The sequence below is a fragment of the Rousettus aegyptiacus genome, unplaced genomic scaffold, assembly GCF_014176215.1.
Source record: "Rousettus aegyptiacus isolate mRouAeg1 unplaced genomic scaffold, mRouAeg1.p scaffold_m13_p_2, whole genome shotgun sequence".
Lineage (NCBI taxonomy): Eukaryota > Metazoa > Chordata > Mammalia > Chiroptera > Pteropodidae > Rousettus > Rousettus aegyptiacus.
Window position 1 is genome coordinate 49378285 of NW_023416295.1, and position 13451 is coordinate 49391735.

A 13451-nucleotide genomic window follows, 5' to 3' on the forward strand; every position below is an offset into this window, starting at 1 on the left:
TATTTTGTTTTTATCAAATATCATATTAGAATGATTTGGGTGTGAGTAAAACTATTGCTAATTATCGCTGGTTTGCAGCACTCTTTTGTTACTTAGGAATGCCAAAGAAAGGGTAAAATCCCTGTTACAATGAAGGCTTTCTTGCTGGTAATCAGCAGTATTTGGTCTGCCTGCAACTGGGACTGCTTTGTCCCTGAAAGTTTATTTCTATTGACTTTCTGTTTTTTAGAACTTAAACATTTTCCTTTATGTATCTGACTGCTGAAACCCTACGCGGTGGAACAGTTGGAGGGAGATAGAGAGGGTGGTTAAAGTCATTCTGCAGACTTTGATGGCACGTGAAAACCATGTTCTTCAAACACTGTTCCACATGTAAGCTGCCCACTGAGTCTCACTCTTACTCTCCTCTCTCTACTTGAGGTGAGAAAGCAGAAGCAGAGAGACTGACCTCACCTTACATACCACATCGCAGATGCATCTTTTTAGCATTCTTACAGTTGACATAGCATTCAGAGTCCCAAAACCTTGAGGAAAGAGAAAACCTTTTTAGTCTCCATCATTCAAGCACATAGAAAATATCTCCCACCTAAGATCCCTCTCAGCTGTTTCCCAATTTCTCTGCCTCCTTTTACAACCAAGCTACACAGAGTTGTCTTTAGTCACTACCTCTGTTTCCTCTCTTCCTTTCCTTCTTGAACTCACTGAAAAGTCCAATTCCACCGGTCTCCTGAGAATATTCTTGGCAATGCCACCAAACACCTCCATTTTGCTAAACCTAATGGTTCTTATTCAAATATAACCTTATCGGAGAGCTGCTCCTCACTGTTGCTCTTTATCATTTTACCCTGCTATATTTCCATAACATTTTTCAATGTTTAAGAACATTTAATCTCTTTTTGACATTCAATACCGTATTAGTTTCAGGTGTACAGCATAGTGGTTAGACTTTTATAGACTATATGAAGCAATTTCCCATTAGTCTAGTAGCCTGACACCATTCATAGTTATTATAATATAATTGACTATATTCTTTCTATAACATTTTCTTCTATGTGACATTTATTTTAATGTCTGTCCTTCCACTCTCCCAAATACAATTTAAGTTCCATGATAGTAGGGACTTTATGAAGTTTATCACTTTATCTTTAGCACCTAACAGTCCTATAGGTGTGCAGTAATTATTCATTGAATGAAGTATTTTTTAAAAAGCCGTAGGAGTTTCTACTTCACTTGTAATTTTGCTTATTCCTTTATCCAGTTCTTAGCACAGTATCTACAATGGTGGATTTCAATAAATATATATTATAGAATACAGTTCTAACTAAGAGGAAGGTAGCACTCTGTAGGGTAACTGGCTTCTAGCATACTGACATTCACTCAGTAATGATTTGCCGATGAGTACCCAATTATCTGGGGCCGGGTTCCCAGCAGGAGGACTGGACCGTATCACTTTTAGTTGTGATTTGAAAGTGGCCAATCTCATAATTCTGGGGAGCAGCTAGTCTTCCTGTCTCTTTGGTTAGACTTTGCCTGTTTGTTCTGCCCAGATGAGTCACTGAGGATAATCATAAGGAAGAGATAGGAATGGGACCAAGGTGCTGTGTGGCCCTGAGTGAAAACAGATAACCCTGTAACTCCTTCTGTGTAGAGGTGGTACCACCCAATCTAATGCACATTATATACATTTGATCACTTGTGAGAAGCCATCCTACTTCTTCACACTATTTTTTATAGCATTTGATACACAATTTTCTATCTTGTTTCTCACTCCTTCCTATATTAAGGCTCATGTGAGATTTTTATTATTTTTAAGAATTTGGAACTATGTCGGTCTTTACCTTCTACGCAGATTTTGGTGATAGTTCTGTGAACAATAAGAAAGAGGCACTGTAGATCCAAAATCTTTAGAGCAGACCCCTCGAGTACATTTCTAATTTAGGTCTTAGATCAGATCAACATGGATAGCGACCAGATAGGGATTTGGGACTTAAGACCCAGTAGTTCAAAGAGAGCAGGGTAAAGAAAACAAGATAACTTAATGTGTTTCCCTTTTTGGCTTTAGTTTCCTGAAAGCTGCCCAGACTAAACTCAATGTCAGTCCAATTCTACCAGCCCTTGGGATGATTATATTTGCTTTCTCTTTCCAAGGTGCTGAATTGCCATTTCCATTTTACAAATCTTATTATGTATATGCTTTTTATCGAAAGCAACTATTTTTAGAAAGAAGCAGAAAATGCCTTTTTGTTCTTCTCTATATTACTGCACTCCCTAGGTGCTAGTCTGTGATGGCAGTCACTTCAGGGACTTGAATTTGACTGGGGTGGGTGTTGGGGATGGAGGGGGGTGGGTCTCCTTCTACTTTGTGTGGATTTTTTTTTTTATATTGGCCTCCCCTCCTTTTTTTTGTCCTGATACTCCAGGAAAGCTCTGTTTCCTAGCATAGAGTTTCATGGAATTCCTAGATTATACCATGTTGGAGTCTTTAGTAGAATATGCCGTAATTGCTGAAATCTGGAGTAGGTCTCACTTCTTCAGATTTTCCAAAGTGGAAAGGGAAATGGAATGAAAAAAATAAAAAACTTTTTTTTTCTTGGATTGCTTCTTTTCTTTCTTTTCATGCTATCTTTTTAAGATTCTTTATTTCCTTTCAATCGATTTCATTCTTCTGTAATTTTTTGCTTCTTCTTATTACTTACCCTGAAGCTATATTTATTGAGGTTGTGAGGAATATGCATTGTAGAGCCAGATTGCCTGAATTTAAGTTCTGGCTTTTCAACTCACCACTTGTGTGATCCTTTTCCAATTACTTAACCTCTCTGTGTCTCAGAGAGGCACATCTATAAAATTTATAAAATGTAAATCTATAAAATGGGAGTAATGGTAGTGTCTTCCTCCTAGGGTTGTTATAAAGATAAAATGAGTTCATACATATTGAGTACTTAGACAAGTTTCTGGCATGTAGTTTTCAGTCCATGTTGTTGGTGATTATTATTGTTACTGCTTTTTAAACTTTATGCATAGTACTGGCAGCTAAGTACTGGTGGCCAAACTAGTAAACTTTTCCTGACAAATCATTGACTGGATTAGCCTGCCAGAGTAATGCAGAGTAACTTATAAAGGATGACTCTAGGACCTTGAAAAGTCCCAGGTGTCTGGGCAGGACTTGTATCAGTAACTTCTTGTTTTTCCTTAAATCTTGGCTTAAGTTTCATAGTCTACCTTTAAGATGCCTTCTTTTCTTTATAATCAGTATATCTTCTTATATAAATATTTTTGACCATTTTGTCAAGTTTTGAGAATAGAATGTATTTACAGCCTTCCTGCCAAGATAATAAAGAGTAGAGCCTGATATCTGTATCTTACTTCTCTGTAAGCGATATCCATTCTGAGAGGTCTATGAGGTCCTCGAACCATGTCTTTCTTTTTATGATGTAAATAGAACTATAGCATGGACCTTTCTTGCTCCAATCCAAATCATTAGCAGAGAAAGAAATTTTAAAAGTGCACCAATCTTGTATGTGTATTTAGGGGCAGCTCCCAATTTGAGGGGAACAAACTTGTACATGTGTCATTTGGAGTTTAAGGAAGGAAGGAAGGAAGGAAGAGGGAAGAGGTGGTGTGAGCAAAGGTATTCTTGCATTTTTGTCTCAGGTAAACTTTAGAGGTCTAGGGCTCAGTTAATAGTTAGTTACTTGTCAATTTTTCCGTTAAGACAAAACTTAGGATGAGTTTCTCTGGTGATCTTGAGTATTCTCTCCTCTTTTATTACACTTCCTCTTAAAATCCTGCAGGACATTTAAGCTACATGATGGCTTTGCTCCATGAAAAAAAGTTTACAAGGTTAGACTCAGATTTGCCAAGCAAATAAACTAAAATATAAGATTTTATATATCACCCAATTCCAAAGTATTGTGACTTCTTGTTTCCTGGGGTAGATTGAAATTCGTTAATGTCTTTAACAAAAAAAATCTTTAGGGGAAGTAGAATCTGTTTATTTCTTACTTTGCTCAGTGTGAACAATTTGGACCTATTCTCTCTGTGTGGGTCTCCAAAGGGGGAAAAGCTTCACAAAGAGGTTTCCAAATATGTTTGTTGTTTAATGGAGTCGGGTAGCTCTATGCGGTCTTTTCTATGGGTGTGCGTTTATAGTTAACTATGCACAGAAGAGACCAAAAAGTGTTCAGGGGTAGAGGTAGGTCCTCAGCTGACTGAGAGATATTCATTATCAGCATAGATGGAGACAAGAAAGCTGTTCGTTCTTTATTCCGAGTGTCAAACTGCTGACCTCTGACCATTCCCATACTCTCCCTGATGACATCAAGCTGGCCTTGTTGTTTGTTGGGGGGAGTGAGCCATGTCAGTAAACTTTTCATCCTGTCAGTGGATACCGTTTTAGTTCTTCCCCTTTCAGTTTAATGGCTCTGGCTCCCAAAAAAGCAAGACGGGAAGAACAAGAGATCTACCCAGCATATTTGTCTCAGATCCTTCAAATCTGCAACAATTGCCTTAAATGAGGTAGTCACAGTCTAACCCCAAATAAATTTTCCTCCTGACAGATATCTTATCTATTGCAAAGAACTGGGTTTTCTAAGATTCGTCTCCTGCTTGCTGCTGCTCTTAAAAGGTTAGATAACATACTGACTCTAGGAATTATCCGGCACGCAGGAGGAAGGGAATTGCTTGCCTGGCTCAACTGGCCTCTTGCATCTCTTAAAGAGAATTAATAAACAGAGTTGTGTGACCCTTTGAAGGCACATTTGCAGTGCATACCATCTCAGTGATTAAAAGACAGCAATAACGCTGAGCAGCAGCTGATTCTTGGACTATTAAGAAAAAAAAAACAAACAAAATTAAGAAAAAAAAACATTTTAATCAACTCTTTTAAAATGTCTTCTATTTTAATATATGATTGAATACATATAACTTTAGCAGTTTTATATTTTAAGACTAGTGTTGAACTTGAGATGAGAATATTTAGGCTTATTCCTTCATTATACAAAAAATGGAAAAAGATCATTTGGGAGTTCATCTTTTCTAAAAGTGCAGGTTAACACAGGACAAGTTTAATATACTTTCGGCACAGAATTTTGTGTACTGCTTCTGCTTGCAGGAGACTTTGGGACTATCCAAGGAATTATCTGAAATATCTGTCTATGTCTGTGAAACCTCACATTGGGTTCTTAAATGCAAAATTGAGCCTCAAGGTGGGACTGTGCTGTCTGGTCTTTGAGATACTAACCAAGACATACCTGTTTCTTAGTTAAAAAGAAATTTGAGGGCAGTCACAATCATTATGAAAACAATCTGTAGTAAAAAAAAAAATAGACAAACCAAGAAAAATATCATATTGTGAGAACATGGATGTTAAGAGACCATAAAAAACAGAAGTTCAAAATATTTTTAAATGCTTTTTAACTAAAAAGTTTACCTGTGATAACTCAGTAGCAATATTGAACATTTCTTGAGCACATTAAGCGATGGCCCAGTCTGTGTGTTAAGTGTTGGAGATTTTCAAGTGAATGACACAGGATCCTGGATCTCAGAGGGTTTCATTATATCGTGGGGGAAAAAGATAAATGACTGTCAAGATGAAACCTATAGTTAGGGATTATGAGAAATACATATTGCAAGCCTAAGGAAACACAAGGGAGGGAATGACTGCATGTTATTCCTCCAAGGGACATCCTGATTTTTCCACTGAGACCTAGAAAACTAAGGTTAAGCATCTGGTTAATAACAGTGAGGTGACCATATATATGTGATGTGGTAACAATTATTTGTGCTTGTAGAACACCTTACCCTTACAAAGTACTTTACTAGACATTGTCTTTTGAGGTCCCTCTACCTTTTGAAATAAATTCTCCAGATGTATGAATAAGGAAGTGGGGACACAGAGGATAAGCGGCTTCAAGTCAGAGCAAATAGCCGCTGAGTGGCACCCCAGGTCCCGGGTCTCCTGACTTCTAGGCCCGCTTTCCTTCGATGACCCTTCAGTGAAAGAAATGGCCCTTCATTTCCCAAGCATGTGCAGTGGTACATTGGTTTCCTGGGGGTGTTATTTGTAGTACGTACAAGAAGGTTCTATTTTGAAATGTTAGGTTCATTTTCATTCTTCAGCTCTGAGCTCTCCATAAGTCACTTCTTCAGGGGAGACTTCCCTGGGCTCCCAGACCCCCTACTATGCACTCTCACAACATTCTGTACTTCCCACAGTAGCACATAACAAAGTTAATAATTTGTTACTTGTGTCTTTATTCGATTAATGTCTCTTTCCCCTATCCAACTATAATCTCCGTATCTCTTTTGTTTACTAATATGTGCTTGGCATATATTGGTAGTATGTCACTCAAGAAGTGTTTGCTATAGGAATGTCTGAATGTAAGGTTTGTGTGCTATTTCCATGCCTTTAGGATACCCAGCATGTGAGCAGCTGACTTGTGCCAACGGAGCCTGCTATAATGCTAGTCAGAGATGTGATCGGAAAGTTGATTGCAGAGACAACTCTGATGAAGACAACTGCAGTAAGTAATATGTGTGGGATGTGCAATGGTGTGCTGAAGCTGGTTTATATTGGCCAATTATGCACATCTCTTAAGTTCGCGTTCAATGAATTCGTGTTGGTGGCTTGAAGTCAGTCATCATGGGAGTATTTACACCATGGAAACTGGCAAGTATTGCAAGTCAGGGCCCTTTTGTTCCTGGAGAGCTGGTTGTTAAACATTTACCAGCATGGTATTGTACAAGAATCTCTTTTTAAACTTGACACAGAATCTTTCTGTGAGATTAAATGGCTACAGTGGAATTGAAATTCTCTCTTTTCTTTCCCTTCTTAACCTTGTGTTCCAGCTGAGCTGTGCTCCCACAACCAGTTTCAGTGTGGCAGTGGGGAGTGTCTTACTCGAAACTACGTCTGTGACCGTATCCCTGACTGTGAAGATGGCAGTGATGAGCATTCTTGCAGTACGGTGATTTCCTCACGCTGGGTTGTTAGGAGTGTTTTCCCCACCCCCCTACCAATGTATTACTCTTTTCAAACAAAAGGATCATTGTGTCTGATGGCAGATAGATCCAGAAGATCATGTAGGGCCCATGGCATGAGCCTCAGCAGTGTCACTGGACCTGGGATCCTTTATCTTCCAAGGATCTGTGTAGAGTTGAAAGGTTGCTGATGGACAGTTTGCATTCTTTCCTGAGGATACAGGGTACAGGGTGTATTGTATGACTGGACTCTCAAATTACTCATACCTAGGGAATGGGTCTGATGACCTTGATAGTAGAGTGAGAGAAGAGCGTGAAAGGGAGAGGAAGGTCTCTGATAGCAATGGGCCTAACTCTCCTCTTTGCTTTAAAATTCTTACCACATTAAAATTGGAGGGTCAGAAAAGTTTCAGTGTGGTGCAGGTGGCCTTTATTCCTTCCTTTCTTTCCATGCTGTTTCCTGCAATGCAAACTATCTCTCTCTTATTGTTGCCACCTCTGGACTCATTGTATTGGAATATATAGTTTTAAGTCTCTGTCAGAGTGTTTTACTAATTCCAGTAAATTTCCAGCTTTTTGGGGTCATTTATTTACTGGAATGTATGATTTTTCTCCACATCATTTTGATGGGTTGGTACCCATGCCTTAGAGGTTGTTCGGTATTTTCGATATCACTCAAATTTTCTATGAGCCATTCCTGATTTATTTTCCAGCACCTAGGCTTATATTAATAACTGTATTAAATAGAATGGAATGGGAGACTCAGAGTCATCTGGTCCTAAAGAGCAATTACAGTGCTTGTGGTAAAGTGGGAGAATGTTGGGCATTGGCCTGTCTGTTGCATCTTCATGAGTCTGCATTCTCTGTCCTGTGTCAATCTAAGCATCCTGTCTAATTTTAATCTTGAGAAACACAGACTGGTACCTGAGTTCAATTTCTGGACCCAAAGCTGCTATTTTCTTCTCCTTTTTTCCCCCCTTCTTTTTCCTTTCTTCTCTTCCTCCTTTTTTCATTTTTGTTAAGATACTTAGGGGACTACAGTTTTCAAGAGCTCAGTTTAGGCAGTGGGGTGAGAACTTCAAGTTTTTCCAAATGATTTATGTCTTTGGAGTGCAGCATTTTTTTTTTTCCACCAGAATATGAGACCTGCAGAGGCAACCAGTTCACTTGCCCCAATGGCCACTGCATTAATCAAAATTGGGTTTGTGATGGAGATGATGACTGTACAGATAATGGAGATGAAGATGAATGTGGTAAGGAGAGGAAGAAATTCTAATTGAAATGCATTTGATTTTCCTAAAAAAACAGAACTCAAAAATGACATGAATTACAATTCCCTACCTATCATTAAGGCAAAACAGGTAGGACAGTTTATCACCTTTCTAGAGCTCACTCTGTTTCCCTTTAAGACTGCTTATTTTAACGAGAATTATCTATACAAAAGAAGTAGGATGGGGAAGGAGGAAAATAGAGGAAAAAGTGATCTGTTGTAGGACTTCTAACCTTTAAAAATGACTTTGAGCCTTAGAAGTACAGTTTTGTTTTGTTTTCAAATTCTGATTTACAAATAAAGAGTGACTGACATCTGGTGGTGGGAGAGAGGCCACAGAGGGAACATGAGAGCCAGGGACTGGTGTTTGCAGCAGGTGATTTTATTCAGGGAAGTGTTTAAAGAGTCTGTGAGAAGGAAATTGCCAATAATCTTCACCCGCTTCACTCTGCAGTACCTCCAACAGTTTAGAAGTTACTTATACCCACACCATAAAGCAAGTTACCTGTACTGTTCCAGCCCGAGATTTAATTATAAGAGTCATGCTTGTTCTGGAAACATCTACTGGTTTCACACTTTGGTGTTCCAAGAAGTAGTCTTCCTACATTTGGGTTATAGTTTTTCTTACTATGTTGACATTTCACTAAAGAAACAAAGCAAACCAAACAACTAAAAAAACAAGAACACGAATCAAATAAAAACTCGGGAAACTTGCTGTTACCTTGATAGCCCTACTTCTATAATCTGAATCTTCTCAGGGTTATTCATCTAGTTTGTTGATAATTCAGGCCCACAACTGCATCTTACTCTTAGAACCTGACTGGAGGCCACCTCCCCCAGAAAGAGTGGAACTTAAGTAATTTCATTTTGCCACTCCTTAGAATCTCAATAAAAGTCTACTGGTAGAGTTAGAAACTACTAGTTTATTTTAAAGTATAGGTCATTTGTAGACCTCTTTTGTCTACCTGATCTAGATCCTTTCTTAATCATGGATTGAAAAAGTGCTGGCTCCACTTCTCATGTGGCCTTTAACTTTCTTTTTTTCCCTGCCACAGAAAGCAGTCCTCATCGTTCTCATAAATGTTACCCAGGGGAATGGGTTTGTCCAAAGTCTGGAAAATGCATCCCAATTACAAAAGTTTGTGATGGAACTTTAGATTGTCCATCGGGAGAAGATGAAGCCAATGTCACTGCCCGACGACCTTGTGGTGAGTGTGAATGTATCTGGGTAGCTTTCAGATAGATGTTTTTTTAGAACAGATTCCCAAATACAGAGAGTATCTGTTGGTGCTTGCATAACAAACTATCCTAAGACTTAATCGGTTAGAGCGACAAACAGTTATTATTTTTCACATTTCTATGGGTTGGCCAGGTAGTTCTTACCTAGACCAGCTCACTCCCTTGTCTGGTGTTACTACAAAAGCTCAGGCTAGTCCAGGCTCATTTACATGGTGGTAGAAAGGGCAAACCCTAGTGCACAAGCTCTTTTAAGCCTTTGCTATGTCATGTTTGCTAAATGTCTTATTGGCCAAAAAGCAAGTCACTTGGCCAAGCACAGATTTGATGGATTGAAGAAATAGACTCCACCTTTTGATGGTGAAGCTTCACATATTTGTGGCTTTTTTCCTTCCACCCAGGCAGAATTATCTTAATCTCAATTTTGACAACTCTAAAGGTGTTCTAGAGATTTTATTTTCTTGCTTACAGTATGGAAAACGTTTTGTCTGGTTATACTCAGAGAAGAAGTTTCTGGTTCCCGGGTTATATACTTTGAGTTAGCTTTTCCTTTTTCTTTTTTTCTGTGGGTGTAGAATACCACCCCCTGCATCAAAGCCATCAACTCTGTGGACAGCTGACTGTCCTCTAAGAGAGTAATCATTTACGACCTTGATTTTATCAATCGCACACTCTCTAAGTTATCTAGTACTTGCCCAGAAGAGACCACGTACCTGTAACCCTCAGGTCTTGTTTTCTTTTTTTCTTTTTTCTTTTCCTTGAAAATACTTGTAATATTTAAATATGCAGAGACTTGTATGGCATTCTTTTTCCCCCTCCATTTCATTTAGGGGCCTTTTAAGAAAATCTTAAAAATTAACAAGAGAGGTATAGTTATAGTATAAAATAAAAATAAATAGTACAAAATAAAATACGAAATAGAAAATAAAATTAACAGAGAAATAAACATAGTCACCTGAAATCCCACCACTTGAAGCCAGCCGTAGTTAATGTTTTTGGTATTATTTTCAATCTGGTCACTTGGAAATTCTCGGACTTGTCTACTATGTATGACCCAATTTTTCCATAAACAGCTCTTATCCTGACTTATACTTGCACATCGTTATAACTTTAAAAAAGACTTTTAAAAAATATGAATTGAGCTTTTGCATAATAATATTGCAGTGAGGCTTCAGTGGTGACAGGTTTTCTGTGCCTTGACTGCGTGCTTACTTAGCCTTTACTTTTGAAAAAAGCAGCTCTTACTTCATAGATAAATCATTCCGGTCCAGAGATTGCCATTCATTTAACAAAGTGTTTTTCTCTCTTTAGATGTGACTTTGTGTCCTTTCTTGGCCTGTGAATATCAATGCCACATGGCACCATTTGGAGGGGCATGTTACTGTCCTCCAGGTTACATCGTCAACCAAAATAACACCCGTAAATGTGTCGGTAAGTGACAGGTGAGCGTGGCTGCTCTTGCATCACATTGCATGCCACACTGATGGTGTCTATGATCTTTGACAAAAAGGAGTTTGTACTTGTGGATAGGAGTGATGATGGTCTGCATAACAAAGAGCAAAACACTCCTCACAGAAAACCTGGACAATATGAAGTTTTAACTGAAAAGTTTTTGTGAGGTGCACAAGGCAAAACAGTGGTTCTGTTATTAGTGAGTTGACTAGGACGTGGTTACCTGTCTACAGCCCGATGATGGAGAGAGTCTTTCGGTGTTTTCTATGTATTTGTAATCAGGGTTGGTATGGCCATACTGGTTGTTAAATACTGAAACACTTCCATGTGGTTGGTAAATAACTGCTGCCTTGAACCCATCAAGTACCCTACCCTGCTCCCCTATCCTCTATATCCAGTTTGCTCAAACCTCCCCTAGATCCAGCAAATAAAGAGTGGTACACAGCAGATCACCAGATCACTGTTCTGCTGACCACACTAGTCCCCTTGATTTTTACCTCTACTTGAAGCTAATATTCGAGAACAAACTCTGTTATGTTGCTTCCAGCTGGTAGCTGGCATTGAACTAAGTACCTGTGCACCAAATTTCCTACATCTCTCCTTTCAGAATTATAAGAATGATTTCTCCCACTGGGAAATTTTTGAATGTGATGCAAGCGAACTTTGTATCCCATTGTGATTAGGATCGGGTCTATGATGGGAGAATTAGGTATGGCCAAGTATCATTGATTTGCAGTTTTTAAGGATTCGAACAATGAATTTTTAATGCTCTGATATCTTTTTCCTTCTTGTCGACACGTGAACAACAAATACAGTAGTATAAAGTAACCACAGAAGTTTAAAAAAACTGTTTTTACTGGTGCTGGGAAAAGGCATCTGGAAAGCAACTGAGATGGTTCATTAAAATTAAGTTTGGTGTTTCATCTATGGATCTCCAAAAGGTAGATGATTCAGAATTTTCCCAGGATATTTGTATTCTTTAGATATGCCTTAGGAATTTGAGATTCTTCAGGGCATAATAAGAAATACTTTTATAAAAGTGTTTCTTCTGAAGTAGTATCTAAAATATTAATACAATTAGGCCAAAAAGACTGAATTTGGATAAACTTTATGAAGTTATTCAGTCTGTAGTCTCAAGTAGCTCAAGGCTTCCAACTTAATTATACTTTCACAGTTATGGTAGATCTTAATGACTACTCATAGCCAGAAAAAGTTTTAATGCCAGAAGTCAACTCTGGTTTACAAATTAAACTTCAAACTCTTGAGAAAGTCTATTCCTCAGCTTATTTACCTGTCACACGCCAAGAAAAATGGGATTTTTATATCCGGTAAAGAAATCCAATTGAGGCTGGCCTTGATTTAATGTGGATAATTTTAGGTTTCTAACATCAGAGACTATGCCTCCGAGTTTGCTCATGATCTTATTACTCCTTTCAAGTAACTGTATTCAACAAGACATTTTCTGATTAAGTGCTTTATGCAAGTCAGCCCTAGAGATCCTGAAGACTCAGACAGATTCTTTAAGAAAGCCCCAAATTTCTTCTAATCATTTCCAAACATTTTATAAATGAAACATTATGATCTGCAACTGGCATTAAATTATATTGCAACACATTTTTTTCTTTTTATTATCATTACACTGGAGATGCATTTATGAAATTTAAGAATACTTTTGACGCAAATGTCCTTCGTTTGGTGGCTTTCTGACTTCGGAACTTCTGCCTGCGCTGCCTCGCTTCGCTGTGAGGGCAACACCCCTTTTTTCTCCGTGTGGTGCTCCTCTGTGGGTGTGAAGCTGCTCTTTGTCTTTGGCAAATGTCAGGCTCCTCCATCCCCCTTTACTGCCACCAAGCTGCCAATCCAATTTTCAATCTTATAGTTCTCCAGGCATTTCCCTTTTCTTTTAGTAGAAAAGAAATTCCAATAGAAATACCAGAAGCCACATTCTCAGTTTCTGTATTAGCTTTTCTCTATTTTTCCTCTCTCAACTCCCAAAGAGGAGTTGGGGCTGGATTGCCTTGCAGTTGGAAGTTGATAGGCCTTATGTCTTCTTAGTAAAAGTAATTTACTTTTTCAGAATCCCTAGTTTTGTCTTATGATTCCTACAACCTGTTCTCAGTCTTTTTTTTTTTTTTTTTTTTAACCCTGGAGTCTGGATAGCACATTTTCCAACATCTTTCCCAGTGTCTAAGGCTGTGATGAGCTTTGGGTTATATTTCCAAGTGTCTAGGGCTCTTCATATGCCATAGGTTTGGCCGCTTCAAATTTTTTGGCACCAGTAAGAAATGAAAACCTGTCATAACAAGATTTTTACATTGAACCTATTAATGAATGTAATATAGAAAAGTGCAATATTATGTACAAGCTAATGTCAGGATTTATAGAAAACATTCAGTTCATAGCACACTGTAAGTCGTGTGGTCTGATACTGGGCACTAGTTTCAAGTTCGGTGACGAACATCTTTCAGTTCCTTCAGTATGTGCCTGGGACTTTAGTACAGATAACCTCATTTAG

General features: G+C 38.4%; 1 protein-coding gene across 2 annotated transcripts in view; it reads left to right on the forward strand.

The window, feature by feature from the left end:
- Positions 1 to 13451, forward strand: part of LRP2 (LDL receptor related protein 2) — a 182468-nt gene that overhangs the window by 47682 nt on the left and 121335 nt on the right. For both annotated transcript variants that reach the window (XM_036236602.1, XM_036236603.1), the window contains 5 exons: positions 6411 to 6521; positions 6847 to 6960; positions 8115 to 8231; positions 9304 to 9456; positions 10796 to 10915. In XM_036236602.1, the coding sequence (XP_036092495.1) occupies positions 6411 to 6521; positions 6847 to 6960; positions 8115 to 8231; positions 9304 to 9456; positions 10796 to 10915 (615 nt within the window). The remainder of the gene's footprint in view (positions 1 to 6410; positions 6522 to 6846; positions 6961 to 8114; positions 8232 to 9303; positions 9457 to 10795; positions 10916 to 13451) is intronic.